We start from the raw sequence: 15,267 nt of genomic DNA, 5'->3' as shown, positions 1-15,267 counted from the left end.
TCTTAAGGACTCAATGACAAACTAACAATCCCGGTGAACAATCAAATATAATTAGGTATCTGTTATTCTATCATAGCTTTACAGCTGGCCTATTAAATGGTTAATGAAGTTCATTGTGTAAAGGCTCAAAGAAAACTGCCAGTAATATACTAACTTAAGAACAGATACACCATTGATTAGTTTAGGGAACGAACACAATTACTGAACACGAAACCCTTTCGTAGCTGCATACATAATACATGTATTTTCAGTTTAAAATCACAATGAAACATCCGCGTTATTGTCATTTACGACATTCATTAAAATTCCAAGCTCTCGCTCCTAGCATGTTCTTTCCGCATCTCTATCAAAACCATGGAGAACCAAATGACTAGCGGAGGTGCCATAACGGAAAATCTCCAAAGAAAGTAGCGCGCCAAAATGCGGGCGTTCGGGGGACGACGAACGTTACTGTCTTCGCCCTAATGCGCCTTCTTTGGACCCGCTCATTTTTGTAATACCAAAAATCGTTGACAGATGTTTTAAAGAACCCGAACGATTCGTTAGTTCACTCGTAACTGATCGTTTTTTCATACCCACCATACGTATTTGAAATAGGAGAAGACGACTACCCTATTTGTATTAGGTATGGCATCTCCGGTCTTCGTTCCTTAATCCTTCTTTTACTGATCCAAACAAAGACTGCATAAACAAACAGATGGTACAATTCTCTTCGTTTGCTGTAAAACGAGAGAATTTTTCAAACAAACTCCATGACAGTGTGTTTACACACGTAATTCGGACTTTCAAACATGTTAAGTAGTTTACGTTTATTGCTATCGCGTTGGCAAGTGAGTTTCCTTCCGTTTACGTAATGATTACATCGGATTTTTATGGTGTTTTCGAGAGTTAAAGTTTTTTTTAAACATGGAATGTAAACGGTATTTATTGCGTTCCAATTTTAAATTGTAGTTGCTAGCTTTGTGTATGACGTTGGTTGTTAGAAAATCGCAAACTTCAGGTATAATCAATTTGATTTGAAACTATAATAATTATGTATTAAACAGCCGACAAATCACCGGTTTGACCAATTTGCAACCATATGACAGCGGATTACGGTTTAATTTACATTGTAAGATCTTTGGTAGCTACTGGAACTGTTCATTCCAAGAGTTATACAAAATACGTTTATCAATTATTATCTAAAAGCTTGAGTTTCATGGAAGAAGCGATGCGAAGTAACTTAAATGATGAGAAACACACGAAAAGCAAGCACGTGCTCGCCTTTCCTCGAAGTAGTTATTTTCGATCCAATATATGTTAAAGCAGATTAATATAACTATTACTATCTATGGGTGAAGGAAACGTGAGTTTGTCTATATTAATTTGGGTTTATTTTACGATGAACAGTTGAAGTAATTGACATGTAAATTGGACACTAAAGGTGAGTTTTACCATTTAACTATAACGATAACCATACCATAACCGCCCATAGTTCAAATCGGCGATTTGACAACTGAAAAGGACGAAGGAAACTGAAGGTGCAACTCACAATAAGAAAATTACTTGCCTATTAAAAAAACCTAATCTAAGAACGTGAGGTGATTTTCTAAAGTCGCGGGCGAAACCGCGGTAACAGCTAGTTCTGTATATATTTATAGCATGTTATTTGACGTTCAAGGAGTTATAATCTCATATTATTATTCTGTGGCAACGTCACTTACGCTTCAAGAATTAATTAAGTACGAATACTAATAAAGCTTAGGTAATACCTTATACCTCTATTAGTCTGACATATTGAGTAAGATGTTACATCGAAACTAGAATTCGAACAGTCAGGCCAAAACTACCTTTATTTGTAACAGTTCATAAATAAGCCTCGATCCACAATTTATTGTGTCGCGGAATTAACGCTCAATATTTTTGCAAAAATTTCATGTTTATTGCCCCATGCAGTTACATGGGATGTGGAGGTCAGATAGGCAGTCGCTACATGTAATAAACTGATACTCAGCTGCATCTGGTTAGACTGGAAGCCCACTATAACATAGTGCTAGGTAGATGATGATTTTTCATAACATTTTGTCTCCTGTCATGAATTTTCGTCAAAGTAACGCCTGATTCCATAACTTATCGACAGGGTAAATACCCAAATTGATATTCGTTTCTGAAGTGGGTAAATATGTTTAAAACACAAAGGGAACTTTCAAAAAACAGTTTTCGTAGTAACACTATTTTCTTTTTAACACGTTTTATGTGTAAATTGAAAATAGTTGTTGCGTTCAATGACATGAAAAGCGTTTTTGAAAGCGATTAGTCCCCTGTCATACGCAGTATAATTGTAGTTTTGAACATTTCTTTATGAAACTACAATTTAAGAACGAAAAAGTTTTTTGCCGTTAATATTTCTTAGCAATACGTAGCTAATAATATTTTTTTGGCTTATGGATTTGTGGTGTTATAAAAGAATAGTTTATGCTTAGGTAGGTACGGTCAGCGTCGAAATTAACTGAAACAAAACTTTATGTTAGAAAGACAAAAGAAGGCGTAGAAGCAATTAATAAATCATAGGGTGGAAATCCGATTGTTTTGATTGTCCGATTGTTTTGTTTTTGTTTGGATATTGGTATGAAGATCAGAATTAATTTACAAATTACTGGGAATATTTTAATAGTTTTCACATACTATGACAAAACTATTTAGAAAAGTATTTATCCACGTCCCGAGCTTCGTGCTCCGTACGCCAGGATAACATGTCTATACTAATATTATAAAGACGAAAACTTTGTTTGTTTGTTTGGTTGTAATGAATAGGCTCAAAAACTACTGGACAGTTTTTAAAAATTCTTTCACCATTCGAAAGCTACATTATCCACGCACGAGTAACATAGGCTATATTTTTTATCCCGGTACGGGCACTAGTTACCACGGGACGCGGGTGAAACCGCGGGAAAACGGCTAGTAGTTTATATTTTACTCTGACGTATCAGCTTATTACTGCCAAGTTTATGCGTCAAAGATTAACAAACATGCAAACATCAAAAGTTCCACTTTATACCTAATATTAGTGTTATATTAGTTTTACTTATTAGACTTAGTTCAACTCTATAACCGAAGCCGTTAGAAATACTTTACAAACTTCATCTTCCTACCAAGAAAATTAGAAATGTCTGATGAGAAAACCTATAAATATCTTGTCGACAGAATGAGAAGCTAAATGTTAATATTTATAGGTATTTTAAGCCGGGTATAGCCAAGATAAATTATACCATTAAACACATTTGCGCTTCCGAATTCTTCAGTTAATGATTTACTATTGCTTCTCGAATTTATAGCGGTATTTTAAATTTAATTTGGACCGACTTTAATGGGTGAATGTTTTAATTAATAGAAATAGAATACTGTTTTTGGGGGTTCTACGTCTTGTGATTAACTTGATTAAGAAATCAACGGTAATTGGAATTACATCACATAAATAGGAATATATGAAAAAATTAAGATTATTCTGATTTTTAACTACCTACTATATTTTATTATTTATTAAATACTTTTTTGCGTGTGTACAATGACAGACTTAACGCCTCGAACTTAAAGTCCAGTCAAAATGTGTTCTTCCCACAAATAAGGTTTTAAATCACCTATCTTCCAAACAACACATTTTTCCTTTCAGCCAGGTCCACAGCAAAAATAAAAAAACAAACATAATTCTCACAAACCACATAAAACGTCAGTTAATATTTCCTTTTACCTGTTTCTTACAAATAAATCTACTTGATATACAACCTCTGTTGCTGGAAACTGTTTGCTGCCCCTGGTTTATGGTAACACTAAACAATGACAATAATAACTCCAATCATTAATTGTGACTGGCAACTTTATTGAGCTTTTGTTACTGCTAAGGGCTTGCTTTCAATTGTTTGTGTTATGTTGTGGTGGAAATTATTTTCTACTTTAATAAAAGCCAGTGAATCAAAGACTATAAATACATAGGTATATATTATCCTCTATATAGTACATAGTGTAAATAAACTATGTTTACGTCATTCATTTCATTGAACATCAGATTATCTGAAAGTGCTCCTCATTTATTCATTAGTTTAGATAGTAGATAGTTATAACAAAAAAACTTAAAATAAAGTCAAAATAAAATTCTGCACGGATAATCAAGAATCCTATATTTAAACATACCCATTATACAATAGTTTCTAAAACCTACCTATTATTACACCAATGTCTATAACTATAACGAAAATAACATCCTAAAACAACAAAGAAATATTACATTTGGCCTTTGACCTCTTTTCAATAGAAGTAGCTGGTATATCTACAAAACCTACCAACCAGTCGTTAACATACTAATATTTCCTTCAATAAAACCCTCACCGAATTCCAAACGATGAGGTCCATGTCCCATGTATCCACGTTTCTCATTACGTAAACATTCATATTGAATTGGTAAAGGGTCGTGGCACACTTGTCAACTCGGTAAGGGATCGTTACCTACTCGAGCCGTACAGATCCCTATCATTTCAAAAAAATCATATTTGTTTGGCATTTGGGTAGATGTTTTTACTTAATGGCTGAATTGTTAGATACTTGATTTTTATTTTTTTATGTCTTCCGTGGACTTTTCCGTCTGACTACTGATGATTTTTTCCGGTTCTTCCTTCCTTACCCGCAAAAAAAAATCCTTTGGCGCTATTCAAAGAAAAAACTTCATAGATTTAACTTTTATTTAAGGTCATTAGAGCAAAGCAAAAATTAAATATCTCTGTACCAATAACGGTAGTGTATGTGAAACTGATCTTAATATTAAGATCTCAATATACCATATATATTAAACAATTCTATGATACTCCGTAGTGCAATATTGTCTAATCGAAATCGTAACGTAATTGGCTTGCCTCCGGACAATGCCTAGATACAGGAGTCTGTTTCCGATTTCACATGTGTGCTCCGACCTTTATTCGTAATATCGAATTTCAATACGTATATTGTGCCCCGTGACATTGCTTTCATTCACAAAGCAATATTACTTCGATACAATACGGGCTATGTTATAAAGAGCAAAATATTTGAAAAATTCAATATAGGTAACGTTTGCTTAAAAATGGTAAATTTTGGGTACAAACATTTTGTAGGTAGGTATCTATTTTTAGGACAGGTACACAAAAATGTGATGAAAAAATTATATTTTTATTTGTTATGGATAAACTCAAAAACTTGTGGCGTTATTTTATCCCTGTACAGGCAGTAGTTCTAACGGGACGCGGGTGAAACCGCGGGAAACCGCTAGTGTATAGTATCTATCTTTCTTTTTTTATTTTTCTTTCTTCCTTTCTTTCTTTTATCTTTGTATTTATGTGCTTCTCAGTGTCATGAGAATACTTTGTCCAAGATTCTAAGAATTTCCAGAAACTCACGCCTACTCTACGAACACTAGACTAACGAGCCTGTCAACGGACAGACAGATCAATATTTTTATGATTGATGAGCTTAATATGTAGAACTGCTCATAAAATATGAAAATATATTTCTGGATGAGCTGTGTCAAAAACACTATTTAGTAGCTTTTTTTTCTTTTTTCGCTGGTCAAATATTGGCTCATCCAATAAACCTAATGAGAACATAAAACTGTAATCAAAAAGCCGATTATAAAAGTATACAAAAAATACAAAAATCTTTACTGAAAACCTCCTCTTCTTTGGGAAGTTGGTTCAAACCTCAACCCATATAAATATTTTAACAAACATCCTTAAATCACAATAAACCGTCTAACCCGATCTTATGTTACCACCAAAATACGGTAAAAAACTTAACCCTCCGATGCAAAGGCCGGGACAAAAAAGTCACGTTTTAAGAAATTACCAGAAACGTATTCTGAAAACGTAAGCGGCGTTGATATAGGTCCTGAAACCTGCCACCTGTGACCATCACTCTTAACCTGTATTTATAACCCTATGTCGGAATACTGAGGTTTTGTTTACTTAAGATTAGAAAACATTGAGGTTGTATCAAGATTTATTTTAGAAAAAAAAATCTGCTGTATTTTTTTATTGAAAGTAAAGTCTCTATACTATTTTATATTGATGTTTGATAGGGCTTGTTAAAAAGTAGCCTAGATGTTTTTCTGATGTGGACACTTACAGCTATGTATATTTTCTTCCAAGGTTCATCAAACTCCATTACAAGGTTATGAAGAACTTGACAAACATCCATAAACTGGGGGTTGTCTTTTTGTAATTTTAAGTGCTAAAAAAACTAGCTTAGATTCAATAACGTTTTTGACTTTGAAACTTTAAGCTCCATAAGAGTAAATTGTAACACCTACTTTATACAATGTGGAATGCAAATAAATAATATGATATGATAATAAATACCGAATAAATAAAACTATGTACTAAATTAAAATGCATTTTTCTCAGGAGGCAGTAAGCGAGCCACCAGACTAACGGTAGCCACAGCAATCGGGATCTGGATCCTGGCAGCTGTCCTGGCCACTCCAGCGTACATCGGCTCGTACGTGAGAGCGTTCGTCGTCAACCCCACTACACAGGTATTCCACGTTGAGTACTTATTGGAATAGTTCAGCCTGATGGCATTTTGAAAAGGGTGACGAAAAGGGTGATAATAAGATTGGCGTGTTCGTTTCTTGAGCGGTAACTTAATTCAGTAACGTTGGCAAAAAGAAATCTGGATATAGAACACAATAATATGCGTTAAGCTTTGCAAAGTTTTTTCGATTGGACAATAAGTTGCTCTTGCTATCACAGTTTAAAATTTTAGCATAACAGAACGTTAGGATTAAGCAGTGGATTAACAAAGCTGCATGCCCTTGTCGAAGAAAACATTGTCGATTTATTTTTTACAATTATGTATCACACTGCAATGAAAATCAACTGTATCAAAAAATATTAAAAATGAAATAAACAACTATTCTACATGGCTCCAGTTCGTTTCATCCACTTTTTTACTAGTGGCGATATTTTCCACTTTTCATTGGTAGCCAAACTTTCGACCACTGTCCACTTGTCTAAAAAACAAACCTAAATTAAAATAACGAGGGTTGGTAGGTTCATACTATTCGACATAATGTTTCTATGTACTACCACGGACTTTTCCACCTGATCCCTGGTGATTTTTTGCCTTTTAAATCCTATGATGCTTAAATAAAACTACTTGTATGGATTTTATCGCGGTTATAGGTACAGTCAACTTCAGGTCAGTGGTAACAGTTTTATAGGAAAATCGTACTTATTACTATTGAGTTAAGGTGCATGACAGTTACCACAGATGTGCAGTCTACCGTACCTATTAATAGTATTTAATCCCGACATTTCGGATCCTTTACAGCATCCATGGTCACGGGCAGACTAATAGTTTATTTAAATGTCTAGAAGTAGTTTCATTTAAATGTCTAATATTCGCGTAAGTGCCAGAAATCAATATCCTCTGATGCTATTTAAAGAAGACCCTTTTATAGATTTAGTCCTCTAGGAAAGCATAATATTTATCGTTCATTTAAGGTCTTTAGGACAAGGCAAGAAAGTGTTTTTTTTCTAATGAATAAGCAAAAAGGAACCTAGTTGTGGTCAGGCGACAGTATCCCCGATAGTACGTAGCCATGCTTGTCCCACTCGAGCGTCCATCGCAGCCACAGAGCGCTGAGTGAACTAACTTGTTTGGCAAACACTACGTACGTTTTACACGCTTTTAACGTATTCAACTTATGGCAACACAGGGCCACTTCAGACTATATTTAAGCTCTACATTTAGGGCTGTTCACCCGCGTCAGATTTTTTGTAGGACGTTCTGACAAGGATTTTCTGACAGACTTTTTTTTTTAATGTGTGCACTATTGCTATTCATGTGTTCTATTTGTCTCCTACAAAAGATTGGTCACCAATTTATCGGACGTGGGTGGACAGCAAAAAAGACTAGCATTAACGGGCGGCTTATCTATAGGGGGACTTTATAGAGTATGAAGGGCGACTTTAGGAGAGTGTATGGGGAGTACAAAAGGAAGTTTAGTATAAGGTACAATACGGTGGTACCTATGGGATAGTTCGTAATGGAGTAGGTAAATATGGGTAACACATACATAAGGGAGGATTACTGGAGGAGTACATAAAAATAACCTCACAAGTAAATGCAGCACAGCACTGAAGTATTGATTGTTTCTCAAAGCTTCGTGAAAAGTCCAATACTTTACAAACGTTTGTTGGAAACTAACAGGGAGAACTAATTACACTTTTCTAATCTCTGATACGATCTACTGGGGAAAGTTTCTTAGTCTTAGTCAGTCTTGTCTTAGATACAACAAACACAATTTATTGCAGCTCTCAGTTCTGCACTTAACAAATTAAAGTTCATGTGTAATTTGATAAAGTGGTCAGTTACACGTGAACCTCGTTAATCTCTGACAGCCTAACTACAAGAACTTAAACATCTGTTGAACACTGGTCTAAAAAAAGTTAGGCTGCAAAACGGGCTGACATTTTTTTAAGCAAGTGTTCGACGGAGGTTTAAAAGTGTTTGTGATACGACGGTTAAGGCTTTAAATACTGATACGAAAAAATGTAGGTATTATCAATCATACCCATTCGGGTCTCAAGTCATTAATAGACATTTACAAGTATACAAACACAAAATTGTCCGTCCCCATTTCATAAAATGTTATCAATTATCAACTAAAATATACCATACCAATAATGTCCACTACATATTTAGGCACTCTAATTTGAGTAACCACGTTGTATCAACTGACCACATTTTACAGTTACCGCGTCCCCAGGGAAAACAAAGATGGCCGCCGTCCACTGAGCCCGCCAAAAACATTTTCATATCACACAGTTTTACACCCACGTAATCAAACAGTTGGCCGCCAAAGTTAATCAAATATTTGAAGTTTTCCATAGAGACATGAATTCATAGTGGAATGTACATAGGTTTAAAACGTTACAGTTGAATACTCGATTTTATAGAGCCATCTCGTTGATACGGTTAGTTCAAATGACGACGCAGATGAGGGACGAATACGGTTCTTTAATTAATCCATTTCCCAGCCAGCATAATCCATTTCAGCGGGAATAAATAAGTTATTCAGTAAATAAAATTTGAAACAAAAGAAAATCAGTTTAGATTCTAGAAAGGATAATCTTTTTCAAATCAAACGATATGGTTCAAAGTGCTGCAGTACCTTTCGTGATAATACTTTTACCTCCCCACTCAGAGACATTTAATGATTACTTAATTCGCTCCTTAGTGACGGAATGTCATACAAATCCTTCACTAAGGAATGGCTTAAGTAATCATTAAATGACTCTGAGTGGGAGGTTAGGTCGTTAGAAACAATAAAGCGCTCTGAGGTTCTATTTTTTTATGACATAGCCAATGGCAATGGTATTATGCTGACAGACAACGCGTAAAGCGTTCTCTCTTGTTTTTAGACGAACGTGCCATGTGTCGATCCGTGATTGCTTTTCCTTTTATAGCTGTAGCCATTTCATTTCATTTTTCGCCGTTTTTTCGAAACTTTTTTGAACAGATATTGGCTACCTCCTGTGAGTTCAAAAAAAGCGAAAAATAACGGTCCAGTAACGAAAAAAGTTCAAACACAGTTTTTGCTTTAAATTGTCTTTATGAGTAAATACTGACTTCATTAACCAACTTTTTCTCATTTTCTTTTCAGTTCCTAGTATGTTACCCATACCCAGTGGAGTGGGGAGAAGGTTACCCAAGAGGCATCGTGCTGATGAGATTCCTGGTGTACTACTCCTTGCCGCTTGCCGTCATAGCTCTGTTCTATATACTGATGGCACGACATTTGGTCCTCAGCACGCAAAATGTTCCTGGAGAGATGCAGGGGACTCAGAGACAGGTAAACTTGATTGAAAGTTTAAAGTGTATCGTCGTATCGTCATCGTATATCGTCATCAGTCTTTTTACTATCCAACCGCAGGACACAGGCCTCATCTCATATAGAAAAAGAATGAGCGACAATTACTATCATTTATTGCATTGACTCTCTGTCAATGAAGGATAGCGAATTCAGTCTTTTTTTTGTGTTAGCTTCATCCAGTGTTTTCCTTCAGTCTTTCTTTTATATCCTAAATACTCTTGGAAATTACATATAATTAAGCAAAGTTTGTACTTGCCTGGCCTAAACTCGATCTCGTAATTGACAGACTGCCTTAATCTCTGCCACCACGTCTTTTACATTTCACATACGTGAACGTGGAAATATGTAAGAACCAACGGATGAATGAATACCTTTTTTTCTTATTTTTTCCAGATGCGAGCGAGAAGAAAGGTCGCCGTGACTGTGCTAGCCTTCGTCCTAGTATTTGCCGCGTGTTTCCTGCCTTCTCACGTTTTCATGATGTGGTTTTATTACTGGTAAGAGAAACCATATTTAATACAGAACACCAAGTGCTACCACAAACGTTACCATATTATCTCTGCATCGCCTTAAGGTTGACTGGAGATAATTGTTTTATTGCATACAGTTAAATATATACGCTTGTTTAATATATCAAAGTCATAAGAAGATCTAATCTCCGTATACGAACAAAATTCAAAATTAGCTATAGTCAAATATGCTACTCCGAAAGTGACTAGTGACTAAGCAAAATGTATAAACAAAACACGCGCGTGCGTGACGTTGACGAAAACTTTATTCCTCTTAGATGTAAATAAACCTACTTACGAAAAAAATACTAGGCAGTCCTAGAAACTAGCCATTATACTTCGTTAACCAGGCACGTATGTAGTAGAATGCCTCACGAGTACATCTACGAACTAAAGTGTTACGTGACCTATATTAATGTGCTACAATGAGACGTGACATACGACATCACATTTCAGTAAAGCACACTTTTGCAAACACGTTTTTTTTTGTGATAAACTCGTGTGTTAGTGGAACTAAGAACATTTTTCAAAAAAGGGGACTTATTCGGTTTACATTCGACTTCGATTCGGCTAATCTAATAATTATAATGTTCGTTCATAAGGTTTCGAATTTTACTCCATATTTTGGTACCCAAATACAAACCGCCTTTCTCCGACTTTCATATTACTGACTTCCTTCGATATTCAGCTATAAAAGCCCACAGACTCGTGAGCAGTCAGTTACTTCCATACCCTGACTAAAATTATAATTGCTAAAGCTAGCCTATCTCATATATGCCGACTATTCATATGACGGCAAATCAGCCTAACCGATTTTCATATCTGAAATAGTACATAGAACACCTATGTATACGTACATTTATGGGTTTAAGAAGTAAGCAGCTAGATAACGTTTTACTCTTAACATGTTTCACCAGCCCCACAGCGCAAGGGGACTACAATGGCTGGTGGCACGCGCTGAGGATCATCGGCTTCTGTCTGTCCTTCCTTAACAGCTGCGTCAACCCCATAGCCCTGTACTGCACCAGCGGCATTTTCAGGAAACACTTTAACAGGTATTTATACAACTTCAACATTATCATCTTCTTCCCAACAAAAACACATATAGGAAGTGGTGATAGGTGGGCGTTTTGTGGGTTGTCTTTTGTTTTCTGACGTTCGAAAAGTGCTGTTTTGTAGCCAAGTTTGAATAAACGAGTTTTAATTTGATTTGATCATCTATGTAGCCTTTTCACAATCTATCGTGGGGCTGCTAGATTCAGATTAGGACAAAAGTGTTACATGGTGCAACTGCCTATCTGATCTCCTTCATCCAATTGCTTTGGCCAAATACTGTATTCTCTTTGGTTAGAATTTCTTGTTTCTTACGACCCGTAACAAAAATACCCTTACATAAATTCGTATCTGAACGGAAACATTATTAAAATTCATAATAGTTAATCAGCAGGTTATTATCACAGTTTAGCTTGGCGATCGACAAATACTTAGCGACAACATCACCTCTAGTTTGGCAAAAATGTGCCTGATTACAAAAATTCCTTTTCTAACTAATATGTTGACCCTCACCGGTATGTGAAGGTCTTTGGTACGGAACTTTGACCGTCCCTAACTTCACAAAGGAATTGTTTGAATTTCTTGGGAGGTCAACACACTCTATGCTTGTATCTCACTATTGATATTTCTTCTACACACTTTGCTGACTAAAGTTGGCGACTAGTGAATTCGCGGTAGTCAAAATATACATAACAGCTCTCTTCAATTAATCCAAAGATAGCTATATCCTATATGAATTAACCTTACCGGTCTGAAATCGGCCATCGGCCATGTTCAAGTGATAAACCAGAATAACGAAACTTTGATCTATTTGATCTGATCTTAACCAATCCAATATAAGTCTTATTATTATTTTGATTACTTATTATTTAAATTATTTCATACATTTAATTTAAATGTTTCATAAATTTATTTTTTTTAGATTACATTTAATTTTCTAAGTATATCTTAGACACCATTGTCGTCATAGAGGTCGTGGTGGCCTAGTGGGTAAAGGACCAACCTCTCAAGTATGAGGGCGCGGGTTCGATCCCTGGTCAGGCAATGTAACTTTTCTAAGTTTGTATGTACTTTCTAAGTATATCTTAGACACCATTGGCTGTGTTTCGGATGGCACGTTAAACTGTAGGTCCCGGCTGTCATTGAACATCCTTGGCAGTCGTTACGGGTAGTCAGAAGCCAGTAAGTCTGACACCAGTCTAACCAAGGGGTATCGGGTTGCCCGGGCAACTGGGTTGAGGAGGTCAGATAGGCAGTCGCTTCTTGTAAAGCACTGGTACTCAGCTGAATCCGGTTAGACTGGAAGCTGACCCCAACATGATTGGGAAAAGGCTCGGAGGATGATCTTAGACACCATTGGCTGTGTTTCGGATGGCACGTTAAACTGTAGGTCCCGGCTGTCATTGAACATCCTTGGCAGTCGTTACGGGTAGTCAGAAGCCAGTAAGTCTGACACCAGTCTAACCAAGGGGTATCGGGTTGCCCAGGTTACTGGGTTGAGGAGGTCAGATAGGCAGTCGCTTCTTGTAAAGCACTGGTACTCAGCTGAATCCGGTTAGACTGGAAGCCGCCCCAACATGATTGGGAAAAGGCTCGGAGGATGGATACATTTAATTTTTTTGAGCAGTGACCGACTTTTGGAGACCCCTATTTATTTGACAAGAACTATAGCATTCTTCGTTGCATATTTTTTATCGCTTCATAAAACTGGTTCCAGGTACCTCCTCTGTCGCAGCAGTTCGACACATGGGCCACGAGGTTCCCTCTCGTTGTCCACTTCGAGAAGACTGCACTCCAGCAGAAAGACCAACATCAGTATGGTGAATAGGACGTGAGTTACACTCTTTTTTTATTAAAGTTGTTTTGGCAAAATTGGTAACTCTTTGTTCATAAGTTCGTTAATTAGTTCGTTTTGGACAAATAACTTTGTCAATGGGGATTTTTATGTACATTTCATTTATGATAGTGTTTTGAACATTCCGACATCCTGAATTGTAACCTCACACTTATTATTGGGTCTAATTTGACCAGACTTTGAAACCAACTCTTTTTCAAGAATACAATTTTTAATACCACCATCCCAATGACCTAATGAACCAAACTCTTAAAAAAAAAAACTAAAAAAACGCATTCCAAAAACACTAAAAAGACACACACTTTCAGGAAGTGTTAATTTTTTTTTTGGGAAGACGGTTAAAAATCTAATTGTGATTTATTTTACCACGATACCAACCTCTTTTCCAGCACCAGTGTTGGCCGCGAGAGCAGCATCAGACTTCTCAACAACGGCTCCTCAAAGCTCTGAGGAAGGAGTCGTGGCCTCAGGACCACGGCTAATAACAACCAGGAACGTTCCAAAGAGAACTATAGCAAATCTTTTGTCTATAAGACAGATTGTAAGGCACCTTTTCCTAAGTGTTGTGAGAATGCGAACGGCGTAACTCTTCTAGAAACTAACTTTGATGGCAAGGATGTTAGCAGCACTGAGAGCTTTTTCTTGCCTGTCGATAATTTTCGGTCGTGTTGATTTGTAAAGCCTGTATCTATGTAATATCAGATCTGAAAGTAACTTGACCATTAGTATTGCATTTCTAATTGTTTTTTCCTGCTTTTCTAATTGTTGGAAAGTTATTTTGATTAGGTATTACTTGGTTGGTTATTTGGAGTTACAAAAATTTTAACAGCATCTGTGCATCTTACAAACTCTAAACTGTTAGCTGTTTTGTGACCATGAACAATAATGTACTTTTCAGGATAAGTATGTGGAAATATATGGCAGTATACAAAAATATTGAATACATTTGTCGGTGAAACAAGTGCCTATCGAGTCAGGCTTTCAAAAATTGACACAGAAAATGTAAAAGAGCAGTAACGTATTCTAATTTATGAATTAAATTAGAATTGCATACTAGGTATATAATTTTATGTATTCATACCAAAAGTAACATAGCGCCTGAAGAAAATAGTAAAGCAAACTTTTAGGTACTGAAGTTCTTGTTGCTTTATTTATCTCTAAAGATAGAAAACCGGATGGATCGATTGTAATAATTCCCAGGTAAACGGTATAATACCATTTTATATTAGTGTCTCATTTGTTTATTATGATATTTTATACTGTCTAAACGTTACTGTAACTATTAGAAAAGTTATTTTTGTTCTTAAAAAGCTCTTAATTGTCTAGCAAATTACATTACATATCCAAACGATGTAAATACAATAAAATAGCCGTTGAATATGTATAAATGGAAATTATTGAAATTAATTTAGACTTAAATAACTTAACAAACTGTAAACAATGTAATTATTGTAAATAATACAGTCTTAGACATTAAAAAACTAATAATAATGTGTAACAAGAAATATTTTAAACCTTGATTTATTTTAAGTGCAAATTGGCCTTCTTATTTATCCTAAGTATGGCTAAAACTATGCTGAATTTCAGTTTGTTTATTACCTACGTGTATAAGCTACTTTTTATCCATGTGGGGAGGTACATAGGTCCTCCGGGAGGTACCTCGGGCGGAAGCTAGTCATTCATTAGTTGTAAAATTCGAGTGTCAATCTCGAAACACACAATTTATTGTATTTCTTGTCTAGTCATAATTTGCATCCTACTCTTTTGTACTAATGTTTGTATATAAAATCTGTTGAATTTAATTAAAATGATTAATAATAAAACATTAATAAATTATAGTTTTGAATAACTTTGTTGTTTAATTTTAGCTTATTTACCGTACAGAGTAAATAGGTATGGAAATATTTGGGTAAAAGGTATACCTCCAACGAGTATATTAAATTTTAAATGTTTTATGAATAAAAGACTCA

At 35.6% G+C, this 15,267-nt stretch overlaps 1 protein-coding gene across 2 annotated transcripts in view; it reads left to right on the top strand.

The window, feature by feature from the left end:
* LOC110373200 (neuropeptide CCHamide-1 receptor) overlaps nucleotides 1–15,146 on the top strand; it is a 144,667-nt gene extending 129,521 nt beyond the window's left edge. The window contains exons 5-10 of one of the 2 annotated variants that reach the window (XM_049849201.2): nucleotides 6,405–6,535; nucleotides 9,671–9,859; nucleotides 10,274–10,377; nucleotides 11,307–11,444; nucleotides 13,160–13,273; nucleotides 13,693–15,146. In XM_049849201.2, coding sequence (XP_049705158.1) covers nucleotides 6,405–6,535; nucleotides 9,671–9,859; nucleotides 10,274–10,377; nucleotides 11,307–11,444; nucleotides 13,160–13,273; nucleotides 13,693–13,747 — 731 coding nt within the window. In that variant the 3' untranslated portion in view covers nucleotides 13,748–15,146. Of the gene's footprint in view, nucleotides 1–6,404; nucleotides 6,536–9,670; nucleotides 9,860–10,273; nucleotides 10,378–11,306; nucleotides 11,445–13,159; nucleotides 13,274–13,686 lie in introns of both variants that reach the window. The other variant, XM_049849193.2, reaches the window with a different exon arrangement.
* Nucleotides 15,147–15,267: the final 121 nt, after the last annotated feature.

The sequence above is a fragment of the Helicoverpa armigera genome, chromosome 18 (genome assembly GCF_030705265.1).
Source record: "Helicoverpa armigera isolate CAAS_96S chromosome 18, ASM3070526v1, whole genome shotgun sequence".
NCBI classification, from domain to species: Eukaryota; Metazoa; Arthropoda; class Insecta; order Lepidoptera; family Noctuidae; genus Helicoverpa; species Helicoverpa armigera.
This window is presented reverse-complemented; position numbering and strand designations above follow the sequence as displayed.